Source organism: Oryza brachyantha, chromosome 12 (genome assembly GCF_000231095.2).
Source record: "Oryza brachyantha chromosome 12, ObraRS2, whole genome shotgun sequence".
Classification (NCBI taxonomy): domain Eukaryota; kingdom Viridiplantae; phylum Streptophyta; class Magnoliopsida; order Poales; family Poaceae; genus Oryza; species Oryza brachyantha.
In genome coordinates, this window is record NC_023174.2 from 16,586,268 (window position 1) to 16,606,316 (window position 20,049).

General features: G+C 42.5%; 5 protein-coding genes across 5 annotated transcripts; 2 read left to right on the forward strand and 3 right to left on the reverse strand.

The window, feature by feature from the left end:
- The first annotated feature begins 2,039 nt into the window (after positions 1-2,039).
- Positions 2,040-3,055, forward strand: LOC102710832. Its single transcript, XM_006664171.3, has one exon. The coding sequence runs from the start codon at positions 2,306-2,308 to the stop codon at positions 2,744-2,746; it is 441 nt and encodes a 146-aa protein (XP_006664234.1). The 5' UTR covers positions 2,040-2,305; the 3' UTR covers positions 2,747-3,055.
- A 2,849-nt stretch (positions 3,056-5,904) lies between these two features.
- On the reverse strand, positions 5,905-6,693 carry LOC107305414. Its single transcript, XM_015843079.1, has 2 exons — positions 6,613-6,693; positions 5,905-6,543 (listed from the first exon to the last, which is right to left on the reverse strand). Exons 1-2 carry the CDS (start codon positions 6,662-6,664, stop codon positions 6,188-6,190), a joined length of 408 nt encoding a protein of 135 aa, XP_015698565.1. The 5' UTR covers positions 6,665-6,693; the 3' UTR covers positions 5,905-6,187.
- A 4,612-nt stretch (positions 6,694-11,305) lies between these two features.
- Positions 11,306-12,034, reverse strand: LOC102703642 (ocs element-binding factor 1-like). The gene has a single exon (XM_040529690.1). The coding sequence runs from the start codon at positions 11,932-11,934 to the stop codon at positions 11,437-11,439; it is 498 nt and encodes a 165-aa protein (XP_040385624.1). The 5' UTR covers positions 11,935-12,034; the 3' UTR covers positions 11,306-11,436.
- Positions 12,035-16,170: 4,136 nt separating this feature from the next.
- On the reverse strand, positions 16,171-17,212 carry LOC102711115. The gene has a single exon (XM_015843098.2). The coding sequence runs from the start codon at positions 16,853-16,855 to the stop codon at positions 16,454-16,456; it is 402 nt and encodes a 133-aa protein (XP_015698584.1). The 5' UTR covers positions 16,856-17,212; the 3' UTR covers positions 16,171-16,453.
- A 2,073-nt stretch (positions 17,213-19,285) lies between these two features.
- LOC121055988 (shematrin-like protein 2) lies at positions 19,286-19,968 on the forward strand. Its single transcript, XM_040529501.1, has one exon. It carries the CDS (start codon positions 19,334-19,336, stop codon positions 19,736-19,738), a length of 405 nt encoding a protein of 134 aa, XP_040385435.1. The 5' UTR covers positions 19,286-19,333; the 3' UTR covers positions 19,739-19,968.
- The last annotated feature ends 81 nt before the right edge of the window (positions 19,969-20,049 follow it).

The window sequence follows — 20,049 nt, forward strand, 5'->3', positions numbered from 1 at the left end:
ATACTTTTCTAGAAAGATTTGCTGTCATAATTAACTACTAGTATAGTCATTTTCTGATTGGAAAATTGCCCTCCGATCATCATCATCATACATATCACCCTCGTTTGTCACTGTCACATGGTATTTTGGAAATATACCAGCCAACACAATTGTATTTTGGATGGATCTACTTGTACGGTATTGTGCAAAACGAAATTAAGCAAGGAAGCTTCGTTCTGAATAGGGCTACCTTGTTTTGTTGAACAAGACCAGTCAGAACACTCCAAGCATATTCAAAGATCATACTTGCTCTTAGCAAGGAGACTAGAATGAAAGTCATAACAAAAGATAGAGACTAGACAATAAAAAAGAAAGAAAACTGATTATGCAGGCCAAAATTATGACGACGTTGGAATAGTCATTTGCAATCAGATGACTAATATACTAGTAGCATTAAAACATATGTACATATCATGGTCGGATAAGGGAGTTTCACTAGTATTAAAATTAAAGGACAGAAATTCTCCAAGGTAGCATTGTTTTTGCATGAATAATATTCCAAAACATTAAAGAACTGTTGGCAGTAGAACTATCCAATTTCTGATTAGTTGCTATTTTGTAGTTTTCCCCGGCAATTTGGTGCTCATCCTTCCGGGTGTCATTAGTGGTCAATGTTGATGGTTTGGCGTTTTTTTATGTACATGAGAAGGATTTTCCAACTTCTTGATTGCTACTTCCTGCAAGATTCTTTTTCTAGTTTATATATTACATGCTCTTCATAACAACTAATTCAGCAGTGTGTACAATCCAGTTTGGAGTATCAGTTTCATATAAAATGCACCTAGCAACCCTTCAGTTTTCAAACACTTTGCAAAATTAATGCGTGATTGGGATTCGGAAACCCACATGCCACATGCTTGACTGTCAAGACTGGTAAATCTAGAGCTAGTCGATAGGAGTACTACTTAATTTCGTAGGTTTGTCAAGTTCCAGCAATAAAAGTGTATATGTTTTCTTTTTTGTACTTTATTTATGGCGACATTATTCTCATAACATTCGTATTAAAATTACATGACAGTACTCTTTACTAATATACCTAAAACTTTCTTTATCTTCGAAGGATTATCCATTATCTAAAAAAAAAAGTAATAAACTTGTAGAGTATAGGTTATTTGAAGTGAGGAACTTGGCGTTGACTGCTGTGTTGTAAGCTATAAGTCTGTAGTAACTGATTGGCACGAGATCATAGGAGGTTTCATGGTTAAACAAAGCCTGCCATTTGGTCTATGAAAGGTCAAATGCAGTAACATCAACTTGGTCTATTTAATTTTTGTTCCCCCCAACTTGATTCAAGTTTGGATGGATGTGTTATTCAAACCGATCACAAAACAATCTCGCAAATTTCACATGTTTTGCTCAAAAAATAGAGTAAAAAAATCCAAAACAAAACCAACAAGTAGAAGTAGGCAGTAGTAGCTAATTGCAACCTAACTAACCCAAGAAGCCCCATCTTCTAGATACAATGCATGCACGGATCCCTCCCTACTTGTGTGATGTTACACATTAGTTTTGTGAGCAGGTGTAGTAATGAATTGAACAGTCGTTGGCGCCAGTTTGTTGTACAGCTTAATAACATATACGTATACTTCCGTAGAAAACAGTAGTAGCAAGGAAATGTCAATAGGAAATTCAGATAAGGCTGCTGCTGTGCCTGTGCGTGTGATGTCAATCGATCCCCTGTCGCTGTTGAACCTCATCGACCCTAACTAATTTCATGCTAATTAATTAACGTGTTCATTTGCTTGTATACATGGCCCAATTTTATTTTATACGCAGGCGTATACGAAAGAAATACAGTTAGAAAACCACGGCGAAACCAAAAAAAAAAAGCTAATTTTGTTGGCTACGATAACAAAAAAGAATGAAATTAAGGGGCAATTTTGTAGCAGAGAGAAAATCGTCGTCAGACGTTCCAATCCGTTAGGCTTCCGTGTTCCAAGCTTAATGCTAATTATTATAAACTGTAACTGAAACGAATTAAAGAAAGGAAGGGGAGGCACACGAATGGCATGCATCCGCTGCATGCATGATTCATTCATGATCCATCTCCATCTCCATCAGTTTATCTCCACTGCTCGCTAAGCTAAACCCTCTCCACCTCTCCTCCCTTCCTTCCTCGAACCAAACGACTCCTACTCTTCTTCTTCTTCTTCGTCGATTCCTCCTCTTTCTCCGGCCAAGAACCACACCAAGAACTCCTCCTCTGTAGCTCAGGCTCAGCCAACAACAAGTCAAGAAGGAGCTAGGTGCTTGCTGTGCAAGCTGCATGGGTCAGGAGGAAGAAGCAGCAGCCGCGCCGGTGACCGTGTTCTCATGGGAGAAGGAGCTGCGCGTGTCGAAGCAGACGACGGCGGCCGTGGGAGGCCGTGACGGCGGCATGCCGGACAGCCCCAGGAAGGCGCCGCCGGCGCGTCGGCTGTCCGTGCCGCCGCCCCCCGGGAGGCTGCCGTCGAACAAGAGCTTCTCCAGGGCACGCGCCGTCCGGCCGGAGGACGACCCGTTCCTGGCGGCGTACCTGGCCTGCACCAAGAGCACCGGCAGCGGCGGCGGCGGGAGCTTTGCGCGGGAGGCCAGGGGGCAGAGGCGGTTCACGTGGGCCGGGCTCGGGCTTGGGCTTGGGCTCTCCTGCAAGAGCTCCAATGCGGTTGTGGAAGGCAGCATGGTGAAGAAGGCCAAACTGCCCGAGGTTCACCCCAAGGATGCTTGATCATCATCTTCTTCTTCTTCTGCCTCAAGTCTCTTGCTTGTTTTCTTTGATTGTTTCTAGTCATGTTAGTCAAAGCAACAAGGTTATATCTGCCATATTTGCATTAGTTGCTACTTTAGAACTAGAGGTATAGGGAGGGCAGAGGCAGTCAAGAATCAAGATCACACTTCACACATGTGTGGTTCATCTATCTTTGGTGAAAGGGAACATATGGGTTTGTGCAAAATATTGGCAATCTTGTGTGAGTTGTATATATGCCCTTCTTCTTTTTTTTTTCCTTGTCCTCAATTCAACTTGGTTTGTCACTTCTCTGTTGGATGCATGCATGATTGCCCTTTTAACTTCATAGATGCTGAATGTTTAGGGAGCAGAGGATTGCCGCTCAACCAAGTGTTTAACTTGGCGTATGCACCAAGAACCAATCTAATCAACACGATACCTGTAGAAATTTAGATCACAGATACTTGTTCCTGTTTTTCTCGAACGCGCAAAAGATTACATATGCTTGTTCCTGTAATTCAGATGTCATCCTCACCCAAAAGAACAGCACACTTCCACACTCTTGTTCTTTTGTCTGATCAGCTCATCAGCACAGCCCCTTCCAAGTTGCCACACATAACGAAGCACACTTCAGTGAGAGAGGAGAAGATCAGGATGGACGGGATTGGAAGGCAATTCAGAATGCCTTAATTGCTTAACAAAATGCCTCCAATACTTAAAAGAAGGCACATTAAGAAATGTTGATTATATTACCATAGGGAAAAGGTTTTTGAGGCACTTTCTCAAAACGCCTTAATAAGTATACATGCAGGTGATTTTTTGGATGCCTTTAAACACATTTTTGAGGCATTTTAATTTGTGCTTGTGATTTCTTTCGAGGCATTTTAATATCTTGCCTCTAATTTTCTTTTAGGGTGTTTTGAATAATGTCTTTGTCTTTTGTTTAGGAAACTTTTTTTAACGCCTCAAATAGTATTCTAAGGCATTTTGAAGTCAACTATAAAATGTATATACGGACCCTTCTCATTGGTCAGGGCGACATGCATGTACAAACAACAAAATATGGTACAACACTAGCAGCGGCATGTCCGCCGAGCATAAAAATAATTCTCAGCTCGGTTCCAGACTAATTTTAAGATCAAACAAACATTAAATGGTTTGTAAACCATCTCAATTGCAAGTTTGTATGACATGTCAACAAAAAATAAATGGTTCGTATGTGATCAACTAAACATTCAACCACGGTGATCCATGAAACCTCGTAACTTAGAGCATTCCCAACCCAATGACTAGGATGATGTCCATAGCATTAAATAAGTTGTCACCTAGGATAAAAACCATGTCTCAAGACATGGTTTCTACACAACATCCAAGATATCATGTGAGATAAATAGCATTAAATTTAAGTGTGGAATGGTGGTGTTTGCATTGAAAGAGTAGTGTCTAGTACCATATCTAGTGCTATGGGTTAAGAATACCCTTATATGACTTGCATGCACGTACCTCAACGGAAACTGACTTGAGAATGGCCTGCATCAAAACATTCCCAGGTACACTAGACCTGCACAAAGAAGATCAATAAGTTTCTACAAAGATTTAATATACCTTAGATTAAAGATGTCATGGAGCCTTACTCTACTGAAACACTTTATATGCTTGATTTCTAGTTATTCGATAAAAACCAATACTTTCTCATAGTAATTTTTTGGAAAAGATTTAAGTGCAACTTGCTAAGAGGTAGAAAGAGAGAGAATTTACTTTGTTGAACTAGAACCGAGAAGTTATTAACACCTAGCTATTGGTGAACTTGTTAGCATTTGAGGAAGTAGAGCTGGCTTTTCCTAGATTCTTTGCCTTAAAATATGTACCTTCATCTCCTACGTTTCCAAGATTCTTTGTCTTAAAATACGTATCTTCATCTCCTACATTCTCCAACCATACTTTGCAATGCACTGTCAAACACTTGTTCTTGAGAGCCAAGTTTTGGTTTGCAGATTTCTCTCCTTGATTAGATGATATCTGTCTAGTAATGGCTGACACCTAAAATTGGGTGAAAATAATATTTAACGCCTAGATTGTTATAAGTAGAAGTAGCTCAATCTAATCATTATAACTCAAATGGATATAATTTGTGGTTACAATCTATGAAACATAGAGTACCTTACAATGTAGAGCTTGACCACCTGGATGCATGAGCTATAATTCGATCAAAAGAAATGAGTTGCATGAAAAATAAGAAGATATGCGAAGGAACTGATTAGTTACATGTGTCATACGTTTCCACGTGGCCATGGAATGCAACAAGCTTGGGCTTTTCCTAATGTGGTGATCATTCCATATACACGAGGCATTAGAGTGTGTTGATTGAAGATCGTGTTAACAAGAATGTCAACATAATCATTTAGCATCTGGCCATCGACAGAGATAGCATTCTTGTCGTTCTTTTGAATTGTACCTGGTGCGACCATTCTTCCGCTTCGAGGATATGTTAGACCAACTTCCATACCACATTCCAGGAAACTGTAGCTTCAGATTTCTGCATATAATGGAGTATACCTGAGGGCCTATCTGATCTTGTCCAGCTGCTCCAAATCTATACTCTGGTGAGATGAATCCCATTCAAGCGGACAACTCCTCTCCTTCATTTCCATTAGAAAATTAGGCAATCTCATAGCACCCATAAGATGATTCATGCAGGAAAAGTTCCAAATTCAGATGGAAAAAGTTGCATATATGGTCAGATTAAGCCAAGAGTTTATTAAGTTTGTATGATGATGTTGTACTGACAAGAGTGTCAACTGCGAGATTACACTATCAGATCCAATCAGAGCTCAACTCTACTAGAGAGCATCTCAAGAAGAGAGAGAGCAATCACTATCACAAGAAAGGAAACATGCAGGATAGTGGAGCATATATGCACATGATACCCTACATATATCCAATTGGTTACTCCAGACCTCAAAAAATCTAATTGCCATTTGTTTAACATGCTGCTAGTATCCACATGAAAACTCAAATAGTAACAGCAACAGAGAGCAAACACACAAGTGCACATATTAGGACCCTGAATTTAGTGATGTTGTATGAATCTTGAGTTGGTTACAGCACTAATACTGCTACTAGTATTGTACAATTAATTTGTCATTTAGCTTGTGAACTTTATCAAAGGTAAACAACATATGACTACAACCAGACACAACACAACTACACTTTTACACACAAGGAGAACCTGAATGTGTACCACTGAAAAACAATGCACTAGGAGAACTCCATGTGTCCCCAAAAAAACATTGATAAAAACTAAAATTTTTACACACCACAGAAACCTATTCAGTTCATTCATCATATGTTACTTTTCCTTTTTTTGTTTTACAGTGGGAATCATCAACAAGAAGGTGTGCCCCAATCTGAATTTAATTACATTGAGAAGGCGTCAAAGATTCAGAGAAGCATGTCATGCACAGCCTCCACTCTCATCTCCTCGAAGATCATGGCCTCTATGCTTGCCCCTACCTGCAAGGCTTCCTCTTCCCTGGGCCGCCTCCATTGCCGCGCTGATCCGGTGAGGTCGAGCTGCACCAGCATGGGGATCCTCGAGATGTCGCCGGCGATCCTCTCCCAGGACGAGATGATCACCTGCTCCTCCAGCTTGGACGACCTCGTCTTCTTGTACTCTTCTCCCGTCTCCGTCTGGCCATTCTTGCCGCCCTCGTACAAGGTGAGGCATGGAGAGCCATGCTCGGGCGGCGGCGGCGGCGAGCTCTTCCCTGAAGTCGACGGCGACTCGTCCTCCTCGCCTGTATCGAGGAAGCTGAGTCGGAATTGGAGGGAACAGAGTTGGAATCGTGAAGCGGAGGAGGGCTTACGGCCCCCGAGAACGTGGGATGATTCCTCGTCGGAGTGCATGTCCATGTCCATGTCCAGTACGGACACCGGGCTGAGCTGCCTTGCACATTCCACCTCCTCGTCGTCGTCGTCGTCGCAGTCAGAGGCAATGCCGCCGGCGCGGCGCAGCCGGCGGAAGCTCTCGCGGGCGCCGCAGGAGAAGCAGGAGGCGAGGAGCGCCCTCCTGACGGCGCTGCCGCAGAAGACGGCGGCGCCCAGGCCCAATGCCGGCCTCTTCCTGACGGCGGCGCGGCGGTGGCGGAAGGCGAGCCCGAGCAGGCGGCGCCTGCAGGGGAGGAACGGCTCCTGCTGCTCCTGGAGCAGCTCCGAGAGCCTCCTGCCGTCGCCCATGGCCATGGATTCTCCAGAAGCAGAAGCAGAATTCTGTGAAGAAGAAGAAGAAGAATCAAGATGGTGGGTTCTGGATGGCGACTGGTGAGCATATAAAGCTCGGCGTGTCCCTCGATCTTCTTCTGCGTCTTCCTCCTCCTCTGCTTGACTCGTTGGAAAGCAAAAGGCAGCAGCTTGCAGCTACAGCTACACGACGCTGGGCCTCACCACTGTCCTCACTGTATAAGTACAAGTGTTGTTTGGCTTTGATGACCAGCAAATTTAAGTGTAAGTTAGAGAGAGATAATTAACGAACATGGTAGTTGCAATTAATAATTAAGAAGAATTGGTCGCCTCCTAGGTAGTTTAGTTGGTGAACAGTGGAAGACGAGAAACTTTTGTGGTGCATAAGCAGCATCCATGGTGGAGTGAGTCTCATGTGGTGGGAAATGCTCCTAGATGAAGGAAACAACGCAGCAATTTAAAAGATTTCATCTTGACTCAGTTTGATTCGGATCGGAGGAATTTCACGGGTGTTTCGGATAATTTAAACTGATTCATGTGAAAAGCCTGTAAAATGCATACATTCCGAAGGAGCACAAACTATAGGGCAATTTTGGATTCATGGTTCAGCTACTGCTTTGTAGGCTATCAGGTGGTGTACAAGAGCCGTGGGAAGAGACAAACAGAAAGCTCCATGGTGTAGTAAATGAAATGAAATGAAACCACAGGTGAGGACGTGATTGAGAGTGAGGTGATTCACTGATTCCAGCGTATCATATCGCAGTAGTGGCATGCAGAAATTGCAGATGCAGTGCCTGCCGAATTGTTTGTTAGGCCACGCATCCCCTTGTTGCATCCTCCAGATGCTTTGTACTAGTAAATTGTAATTGTACCATCATGCATATCAATCCAAGTTTGTGTCATGTTTCGTTTGTTCTTGTGTGTCCCATGATATTCAAAACCATGTCAAATCATAATTCAGAGCTAATACTAGTCAATATTCAGTCACTTAATACTCCTCTCTTGAATTTTTTTTTCTTATTAGCCTCCGCTACAGAAACAGAAGAACAGTTGTAGTACTCTTCATCTTTTGCCTTTTGGGCTGAGCTGAGAGGGAGCAGCTGAGCAAAAGACCTGCAAGATATGGGCTCCATGGTACCCCCTCTTTAGCCTGCATCTTGCACTGCAGTGCCAACCTTTTCCCCTTGATAATCTGCAGGACCATGCATGGTTAGCATCAGATCATCAGGACATGCATGCATTGCTGCAATGCAAAATTATGCAATGCATGAAGCAGAAGCAGTGAGCAGTGCGAGTGAGTCCTTGAATGTCCTTCCATTGGGCAACTTTCTGAATTCTGTTGTGTAGCTAGCACATAGAGGTGTTTATGTTACTGCAAGCCAATGGCCACAGCAGCAACACTGAAACATGCAGCAGGCATCTCTTGTTCAGATGACAACGAAGTAGCCAAGCAGGTGATGTCATTAACTTGCTTGGTTAAACTTTCAACAATGTTTCAAACTTCATTTTGAAATGTTGGCGTTTGCGAATTCGAAAATTCTGAGTTTCTCTGGCCTGGCATTCCATTCATGTGCAAGAACTGTATATAAAACTGTAGTGTGTATTCCGACAAACAAATGCAAGATCCTGCTGCCTTCTGCTCCTCTATTACTAGTCGACGATGAGATGGTTCAGTGCACAAAACGATCAGGACTATCTTTTCTGTCATCTCTAGTACAGTATATGTATTTCTCTTATCTCTAGCCTAGCCTAGGCTCTCATTGTTTCGCTTTTTGAGAAATAAGCGAAAACACGTTTTTACAAACAAAAAAAAATTTACAGATAAAACTTTTAGTATATGTGTCCATAGCGACTCAAAAATAAAATATGTAAAAGAAACCATAATAAAAAAAACCCCAAAATCAAGTTTAAAATTAAGTTCTAAAATTCAAATTTTGGCTTATAATGCGAAACGATGGGAGCCCCTGCCTTGCCACTCATCACTGAATGAAAGAAAAGAGTGCTCAGGGAGGGAAAAAAAATACAAAGGAAGGCGAGAAAGGAACCAAATAGCTTTGCTTGCCTAGTTGCGTGCACAAACCAGCCAAAAAACCAACGAACAAAAAGTCTCATCAAAAAATAAAAACAAGCAGAAGCACTGTAGAAGCTTGTGATTGTAACCACAGCTGCTGCTTTTTTCCCCCTCTGCCACTTGCCTAGGGACTGATGCCATCTTGCCTCCCTTGGAATTGTTCTTTTGCCACACACAATTCACCTGCATTTTTTAAAAAACTTTTGACACCCAGTAAACCTCAACTTTCCAGCAGTAACATTTTCACTGATGCAGCTAGTATACTTTCAGTAGCGAGTTGGATGGCTATCTGGAAGCAGGTAGAATGACAAGAGAATACACAAACAAGAGAAGGACGGACAAACTATACTTTCTGATGTTAAACGTATTTAAATTTCAAGAAACTGTCTAGCTGAGGCTGAGAGTGAGGGAAAGAAGATGAATGTGAGCCATTAGTACATAATTAATTAAGCATTAATTATTTTAGATTTGAAAATAATTTAATATGAATTTTCAAAGGAGCTTTTGTATAGATATTTTTTTACAAAATATCATTTGGCAGATTGGGTAGTATGTTCATGAAAAACCATAAGAGTTTTCCCTTGTATAGCACTCTCGAACGCTGCCTAAGTTTTGTAAAACATGGAAGCAGTTGTGCTCCGCTGGTACAAAGTTGTGAATATATACAAAAAGGCTAATCTGATGGGCCATAATAGGCCTTACTGAACCAGTTTAGTTTAGTGGACCGAAATGCAGAGCCCTTGCTACTGTAAAAATCTGCAACCCATAACTCAACAAGGCAATGGGCCCAGTAGAGCTTGTTCATTGAGTCAAGTCTTTTATTGATTTTAAATTTGATAAATAGATTAATATGATTTTTAGAACAACTTTTCTATAGAATTTTTTTCACACACTTTAGTAATTAGAAAAGTGTGTTCACAAAAAGGAGTAACTTTTTCTTTCTTTCACTCTCTCGAACGGTGCCTAAGTTATCCTCTCCAAAAAAAAAACAGAGAGTAAAGAGTAAGTTATAAGCTGCACCAGTTGGATTGAGTTCTGTCAATTTGTCCAAATTCAATTATACAAGTTGAAGAGAACAAATGTTTCCTGCAAATTGAAGGTAATTTGTCCACTTCAGTTTGTATTGTATCTATCACGAAGGTATTGTCAATACTGAATCTCCATGGTCGGGTCCAGTTTTTATCTTTTGTCAGGAAGGCTCCATTCAAAGCTGGCCGTCCATCTGTTTGGGTGCAAACATGTAACAACAGTAAAACCAAGAGATTTGCTCCGGTCCAACAAAAAGTACCTCCTTCAACAATCATGTATCTATATACACATAACAATCTCTCTTTTTTTTTTTGATAGATCCACATAGCAATCTTTCTTTTGGAAGGAAGTAACAACTCAACGAAAAAACAAAAAAGAAAGAAAAGTTACAGCAATTTGACATGCCTAGCTAGGCTCCCAAGATTTTCCAAGGAATCAAACAAAACTTAAAGTTAATTAAAAGCGGCGAGAGCAACGGGAAACACGATTAAAATTAAGAGGCGTAAAACACATTGCTAGTACCTCGTTTGTGCTTTGGACGTGGCGATGGTGACTCGCCACCAGCTCGACCAAATTACTGAAAAACTTTTCATTCATATACTCCTCCATTATTAACTCACTGTAATTAAATTAAATGGTGTGCTCATCCCCGAAAACGACACTGTTACTTCTCCTATGACGACTGACTAATTAAGCTCTGATCAATACCTAATCAAGGGTTATTAGCTCATCCCCAGGATCTCATTGGCAAACAGGGTAATTAAGTAGTTCATTTCTGATGGATGCAGAGCATCATATGCATCTCAGGCATCACTTTCGCCCATGCGAGAGGAAGGAGAAAAACAAATTAACTGAAAAGAATATGTGCGAAATAATTCCAACATCAACTTTAGTGATCACCAAATTGGATTCCATCTCTGCTTGCTAGGCTAGCTAGCTCGAGAGTGACAGGTACCGAATAATTAACCCCACAGGATTTGACACCAAAGGAAGAACAGGTAGAACCATTTGATGCAGTAGAAATTAAGTTTCATCGGCGTGATTAGATCAGGGACGGTTCGTCCAAGAGAAGAAACTCATCCATGCATGATCGTGAATTCGTTCGTGATCGAGCCTTCGTTCTTGATCGATTCTGAGTTCTGACACAGCATAGTTTTTTCAATCGTTAGCTGCCAATTTGATCTCGCTTTGTTCTCTTCAGCAGAATGATTTGTACTACATATCTACATGATCGATGACATGGATGTTGGAGTTCAATCATTCGATCGTTGTTCATCATTTCAGTTCATGCCGGATGGGTTGACCAAGTCAAAAATGTCCGCACGTGCGTGCGTGCGTCCACGTGGATCGCCTACGCGATTAACGAGGCGAGACTCTGCATCCCGAAGCCGCCGGTGGCGGACGCGGCGGCGTAGAGCTGGCGGAGCGCTAGGGCGCGGCGCGCGGCGGCGAGGCGGCGCGCGAGCGCGCCGGCCTCGGCGCGGAGCCGGGCGTTGGTGAGCGAGACGAGCGCGGCGCGCGCCCGGACGCCGCGGAGGCGCGCGGCGAGGTCGCGGTTGGAGGCGCGGAGCGCGGCGGCCCTGGCGCGGAGCTCGTCGAGGTGCCGCTGCTTGCGCGCGCGCGACCGGCGCGCCGACTCGCGGTTGGAGATCCTCCGCCGGAGCCGCCGCCGCCGCTCCGCCTCGTCCTGGTCGTCGACGTCATCCACCGCCGGCTCTGCCGTGCCCTGGTCGCGCGGCGACGGGGCAGGAGCAGAAGCTTCCGTCACCGGTGCTACGCCGAAGCCTATGTCGGCGAGGAAGGCCTCAAGGGCGGGGTCGGAGAGGCCGGCCATGTCCACCATGTCCATGGGAGTGGAGGAGAGGGGCAGAATGGTAATTAGCAAGGAAAGAGAGGGGGTGGAGTGGAAGGAGAGGGAAAAGGGAGGGAACAACTCAACCGACGGCCCCTTTTATAGCACTCGAGGGGAGTGGTTTGTGGGGCCCACTTTTGACTTTTCTGACGTGGCAACTTTTTTTTCTTTTCCTTTTTTTTCTCTCTTCCAGTCCTCTGTTTTTGCTTTGTAAAAAAAAAAGCTACTTCCACTCCATATATAATATGTTTATAGTGTGGATCCACAGGTGGATTATCCTCGCATATAACTTTGCGGCATAATAAAAAAACGTATAAAAATAAACCAAGCAAGCTAAAAATAATTGTTACATAACAATCTCATAATTTATTGTTAGCAATTAGGAAACCAAGACTAGAAAATGGAGTACAATGAAAAGAACTTAAATCAATTCTAAAATCAAGTTTTATAATCTAAATTTTGGTTGTGGCTAATAGACGACGAGAGGAATAGTAATCAACAAATACTATCTCTTTGTCGTGGTTTTTGATCCATTGCAAAGTTTAAAGTTAGTGCTTTTAATCCAACCGTGAAGGTCAAAACCATTGTAACCTTTAGTGTTCGGTACATTTTTTCTCATGACAGTTCAGAGTTGTTTCACCCATAGGACAGTACAAACTTTAATTTAACCGGAAAGCAAAAGGTGGTAGATTAATTGGAGTTAGCCACTTTGATGGTCTACAAAATTACATTACTTGGATGGTTACCGAATTTGAACCCACCGTGCAAGCGCACGCAGGAACTTGTGTTTATCAAATTGTAGCGTTATACTTTTAGCAGTAGAATCTTCTCAACCATACAAAAGTTGATAATTATTAAAAGAATCTTACGTAGACGAGGAAGAATCCTAGCTTACCATCTGCGAAGGTGAAAGCTCCGAAGCTTAGGCTGCGTTCGGCAGGAGTAGAAATGTGTGTTAATTATCCAGCGCGATAAACGTAGCAATAGATTAGTACATGATTAATTAATTATTAAAAAATATAAAATAAATTAATATGATTTTTAAAGCAACTTTCCTATAGAAAACTTTCATAATAAATATATTATTTAGCAGTTTGAGAAGCGTGCGATCGAAAAACGAGAAAATATGGGGTAAGATAACTATCAGCCGAACGAGGCCTTAGCCAGGTTGGTAGTCTTCGGAGAAGAGAAGGTAAGAACTAGCTAGTTAAAGCTAGCCCAGCCTAGTTACTCTGATTGAGAAGCTCCAAAACCTTAATCACTAAGGAAAGGGAGAGGTAGCTAGCTAGCAGGTTCTTCTAATTATTTTTGCATGCCCACAAGATTTTGGATAGCAAATCTTATATTCTTCTTTTTCTTCTACCTTAGGGCCAACAAGATCTATTGATTTGCATGCTCAGCTGTCTTATACTGATAACCGATTATTCTACGACTAGCTAGCAATCGAAAAGTGTTTGAACCCATTCTTAGTCAATTATTTGATAAGATATGTTTGGTAAAAATATCTTCCTGGCTTTGCAGCATATATATCTAGAGAAAAACAAGCAACAGTTAATAGTACTACTAAAGTATAACTAACATGAACATTATTACAGGGATACAATGAAATCATGCAATCGATTAATATATGTAGTTTGAAGAAATTACTTAGTAGAAAAGGGCATTACATTATTGACAATGAACCCATGGAACGCACCAACCACTACTTTTGGAGACGCCGGTTGAGAACAGCAACCTGCCTTAGATTTTTGTGCAACAATCTAACTTAGTGCATTCTTACCATGAACTGATCGGTGATACTACTGTATATTTAGGTCATCGAAAGCTACATGTAATTAACTCAAAAAGGCCCATACAAAATATTCTGGTTGGCCTTGCTACCTAGCTCTTCCATGCAGGAATACAAATATATCTGGTCCATGGAGTGAGCATATGCTCAACCACTGGAATAGCATCAAAGCTAATGTTACACTAACTAGTCACACATCATCATCTCAACGAGACAACGAATAAATATGTACATAGAATATATCTATGTTTACATCTATATGGAATATTCCACTACTGTTGCATATCATAGCAAAAGCAAATAATCTTCCATTATTGCTCCTTTATATATAAAAAAAAGATAATCTTCCCTGCATTATTCCTTTAATCAGCACAGTATGCAGCCATGAATTTATATTTAGTGACTGTCAGTGGTATGTGCAAGTAACTGATTAGGTAGACACCGTGCATGCAGTGCTTGCATGAAGCATAACAAAGCCTTCAGAAAGAAGGAACTTAACAGAACAGACTCTGCCTGCACTATACTGGAAACTAGCAAGTCATAGTCTAGTACAAATCTCAAACGCAACAATGGTGCATCACTAAATTAGTGTATCTGCATTTGCATAAGATCCATTAAGTACTAAAGCTGCCTCCTTTAGATAGACTAATAAAGCAGAGGCAGTTCAGGCATTGCCTTTCTGTTCCAGCAAGTGGGTAGCACGAGACAGGGAAGATCAACCAGACAATGGCTAGCTAGCTCGACAGAAAGATCAACATGCCTATTGCTTAGTGAATGGGGAAAGGAGACAGACTGACAGAGTACACTGAGCTAGAGTATTTAGTTAAGAAGAATGATTGGAAGTAAAGTATAGTTTAGTTAGCTAACAGTATGAAACTATTGTGAAGTAAAGCAGGGAGTTATGTTAGTTAAGTGTCATGGATGGACAGATGGCCTCCATGCATGTGTAGCTCTCCTGTCCAACAAAGCCTGAATTTTGGTGTCTGTATCTGAAACTCTGAAGATGCATGCACGCACGCACGATGAGATCTAGCGACTACGGCGCTGCATATATGTGCAAGCGCAACCACATGGCATGCCTCCAGATTTGAGGATAAAAGCAGGCTCCTCTAGGGGCGCTTTTGGAAAAATTCAGAAATTGGAATCTGAGCTTCTTGTTTGGTTTGACAGGGAGGATGCACAATTGTGTGGAGATTGGGCCAGGTGTCCGGCTATATGCTAGCAACAGTTCTCTGCATACGCCTTTATCTTATATAATTATTAGTTTTTAGTAATTAGCATGGCTTATCAACTTTGTTCAGTATCACTAGTCCTGTATCCAATTATACTGTTTTTTTATTAAATATAGTATGAAAGAGCAGTAGAGATGTACCTTTTGAGTGAATGTATAAATATGATGTATATATTATCCTAGTGGTACATTCGAATCTAAGAACTACAATGAAAGTCGCGTGTAGGGGTGATTGTTTGGGGCTTTTTATAGAAAAAGCCAAACGACATATTTACAAACAAAAAATAACTTATGAATAAAAAATTTATGTACGTGAGTATTCATAACGATCTAAAAAGTCAAGACTGTAACATAAATTTCGGTAAAAAAACCTCAAAATTAACTTTAAATTTAAAATTAAAAATTTGAATTTTGACTCGTAATCGTAAGCCAAAAGATAGGGGTGACGTATTACACAGCATGTGGCAGGTAGGCATACACTCATTACACAAAGTTCCTACTGATTTTTAATTTTTTTGTTGAAGGTAAATGTGTGAGCGTAAGATCAAGGAATGATGTGCGTAGATAAATTATCATTGGCTCTTGATAAAGCTAACCAGATCATGAATGAAGAAACCAAGTAACCAATCAGTCAAAACAGAAAGGCATTCATCCATACATGCACATGTAGTTGTCGTGCTACCTGGGACCATTAGGAAATGGGCAAGTGATGGGTTGAAGTTGTTAAGCAGAGTTCAGAACTATAGTACACTCCCATAGGCCACAGGTTCATAATACAGTTCAGATGTATAATTAAATAATCAGACGATCTCCCTATAACTAATCTTCATAAAAGTAATTTAGTGTAGTTAATCAGATGCAGGAGACACTGGAAAAGTAATGGACATTTTGTGTAGATGGGCTTGCTTGGGCCACACATTGCTGGACTACTGTAAACTAGGCCTACTATGTAGAAGCAACGAACGGCTTCTAGTAGTTGTATACATAAGATGGTCAAGAAAGGAGAGAACAAACACAAGGAACATATTCATCGTCACTTGAGCAACCTGCCGTTTTTCTCTTAAATAGTTGAATGATTCTGCTATAAGTGTTTCAGAGTAATTAATTAACTATAATAAAATTAAAAAGTAGATATAAAACAGTTCCCTAAGAAATTTAATTATATATGAAAAGTTATTGTGAAAACCATACTGAGCCATGAAATTGTGTCGATGAACAGAATGGTTCGTTTTATTAGAAAAGTTACCATGTAAATTCATTGTGCGATTAAGATACCAAAGTTTGAAAACAAGACTACAAATGACTACTAGACAACTGAAGAACACTAAATTTAATTCAGACTACTGAAGATAACTGGATGGTACATAAATATGTAGGATGATTGATCATCCAAATTGAACTCATGCTCTAATTTATTGTCCAGTACAGTTCATGCATCAGCGAGAAATGAGCTAGTGTGAGATTTATTGGCAACATGTATTGTTCTAAGAACTTAATTAATTAGCGGTGTTAGTATTCTCGCAGCACCCAAAGCCACCCCAGCTGCTGATCTTGCCTTTCCCGGCCGCCGCCGTAGTCTGCCGGCTCTTCTTCGCCGCGGTGGCGCGAGGCAACAGCGGCGCCGCCTCACTGACGTCCCGGCTCCGGCTCCGGCTGGCCCCGTCGAGGGGCTGGTGGTCGTCGTCGTCGTCGTCCGTGAGGATCTCCACGCAGTAGCACCCTTCCAGGGAAGCGAAGAAGGCGGCAGCGATCCCGCTGCCGACGAACCCGGCGGCGCGGCCCAGCGGGCGCCCACAGGCTCGGCCCAGGGCATGGGCATGAGCATGGTCGCCGCGGCGGCAGGCGAAGGACGCGCACCGCGGCGAAGACGAGGAGGAGGCGGTGGCGCGCATTGGCATCGATCGGCTACCACGCGACGACAGCGACAGATCAGATGGAGTGGTGAGTCACTCACGTACCTTGGCTTCGATCGATTCTTGCGCGCGAATATATCGATCGATCGATCAGCCTGTATACGGTTTGACGGTTTTGCCCCTTGTTATCGCATCGCCGGCCGGCCGTCGCCACGCCGGCCGAGCTGCCTCCGTTGGCCGGCGCAGGTCGACCACCTCCGTGGCCGCCGGCGGGCGCGGATTCGATCGTGAAGGGATAGAGAGAACGGACGGAGTGAAGGAGACTGCGTTGAGTTGGTCCAGATCACGACTGAGAGAGGAGAGCAGTGGCCGTCGGCGAGAGGGACGGCGATTCCCGCGCGGGAGGAGAGGAACCGGTAAAACGAGAGAAAATGGTCGTAACAAAGGGGTCTCTTTGTAAAGTCCCCGCCGGCCCAACCAAAATGGGCCCAGATGCGTCGCGTGCCCTTTTCAGCCCAACAAGAATGCAGGGCTTGCATAGGCGATTGGCTGTTACATTGAACTGCATTGCATCGCTGGTATCTCGGTATCCGAATATAACAATTTTGTTAAATTTTTAGGCCATCTTCGTTGCCTAAACTATTTAACAATGGATTTTACGGGAGGTCGTCGTGGTTGCCTAACCCTGACGTGACCCTGTAGCTCTGCCCGGATGCATTGCATTCAGGTTAAGGGCTCCTTTGAATCACATGAATGAAAAAACGAAAGAATAGGAAAAACATAAAATTCTAACCGAAATAGACGTGTAAAACAGAGGATTGCAAAACACATGAAAAACGTAGGAATGACAGTTTGACTAGAACACAGGAATTTGAGAGGATCTAGGAGTTATTTTCTCCAAAATCTCTATAGGATTAATAATAGGATATAATCTTTTGTTTCAAAGGTCATAGGAATTTTTTTTCATAGGATTAAAATCCTCTAAACTTTCTATGTTTTTATACAAATTCAAAGGGGGCCTAAGAATTGCTACACTGGTACTCAGGTTTGTTTCTTCAATTATTGCAAGAGTCGCATCGATGGATACAAGTTTCGTCAAAGTTAGGAGGAAACAGCTGAAAACGAAAACGAACGAGGGCCTCTAGATCTCTGACGACGGAGGGAGAATTGATGAGGCCGGCAGGCCAAGCTAAGCCATGTGCGGCCGTGTTCGGCAGTTAGGTCGTTAACCAGCACGAAAAATACATTAATAAATTAATATATGATTATTTTATTAAAAAAATATGGTTAGTAATAGGCATTGTTGAACGTAGCCGGCCTATGTTATTGTTAACACAAAATTTGGTAAAAATTTCTTAATGAATTTAGATAAGAAAAGAGTACGATCAGCCGGTGAAAAGTTTTTCATCAAGCTCATTTTTTACGTCAACAGTTATATAACTTGAAAGGTTATTTCAATCTGTAACATGAGGGGTTTGAGACACAGGTTGACAATTTGACTGTGCATGACAGCATGAGTGGCAGAGCAACCGCTGAAGCAAATACCATTCCTATTGTAATTTGCTCGTACCATCTCTCTGGCTTGGGATTCATAGCCAGAAAACATATTTATCTATATTTTAAAACGAATGTTATAGTGTATAAAAAGTAGTTTGTAATAAGTGGCAGGACTTCCACACTCATATGGTGGAAAATTAAAGCACATGCTGGATGGGATTGCGATCGATGGATAGAGGGATTCCCCTGTCGGCCGGCAACAACACTGGGCTAACTGTCTACAAGTCTCTCACCTTTTAAGCATGCCATCAATGCATTATATGTTAAGATTTATTAATATTTATATAAATCTAAATAAGCCCAGTTATTTTATATGGTAGGTTGATTGAATACCATCCACCGAAGATGCAGGCCAGCACGCTCTGTTTGTGTTATGCAGTGCTCTCTCACAGTGAAAAACAGGTGAAACATACTCCATGTTAGAGCCTGAAAAGGTCCTGCAATCTATCAATTCAAGCAGAGAGTCCACTAGTTTTGCCAAAGAAATCGACGTAGGTGTGAAAGAAGAGAAACAAGTCACATATTATCCGCGATCGAATCGATTCGCCAAAATCGCCCCTTCAAACCGTTTACACCTTACAAGGATATTATCCTGTTAGCTTGTTGATGTTCCCGATGTGGTGTTCGTCGAATGATCGCTCCATGAGATATGAGTGCGAGACAGCCATCTGCCTGCCGGTCGGTCAGGAGAGAAACCTACTAATGGCGTATCATATGTGTTCGGATTTTATTAACATTAAAGATAGAATTCGTTTTTAAAAAAAAACTCTGAATTAGTTGATATTTATAGTTTTTAGAGAGTACAATACAATCAACTACTATAAGAAACTTTTATAAATAGAATTTTTAAAGAAAACATATGGTTTTGTTTATATATAAACGTAAAGTAAGATGGGGCCATGCCTACTGCCACCACTTTGAACTCCATCCACCTTAAAACTCCTGCATTGCACTCTAGCTTCCACCATGTCCATGCCACCAGCAGCAATGGCCATGGCTCCCAGGCTGAGGCTGCTCATCGTCCTATCCGTCCTCTTCACCGCCGGCATCGCCTCCGCCGCCCCCGGCCGCTTCCCGCCGGCCTACGGCTACGGGTACGGCGGCATCCCGCCTGGCCTCTTCGGCCCCGGCGGCGGCGGCGGCTGGGGAGGTGGGTACGGGTACGGCGGCCCCGGCGGTGGGTACTCGCGTGGCGGGGTGGAGGTGCCCACGGTGGTGTGCTCCGACAAGGGCCCATGCTACGGCAAGAAGGTCGCCTGCCCCAGCAAGTGCTTCTGGTCGTACAGCCGCTCCGGCAATGGCTACGGCGCCGGCGGTGGCGGCGGCTCCTGCTCCATCGACTGCAAGACCAAGTGCACCGCAACCTGCTGATCGCCTGCATATCATCTCATCTGCATCGCCATTATATCAGTAGCTATCTTCTGCTTAAGCGATGCAACACGTATATATACTGTATGTTTCTATTACTTGTTCGTGTACTGCATGTGTTTTACTTGCGTGTACTTGTATCACATGAATAAAAGGAGCGCGTGCAATGCAGACTTGTTGTAGATTGTCATGATAGGAGAATATTTGATGTTTCTCTAAACTCTGCCTAGTTGCAAAACGCCACCTTTCAGCACCTCCTCTTTCAGTTTCAGACTTCAAAAACTGCCGGTATGTACATACTTGCATCTTAATTC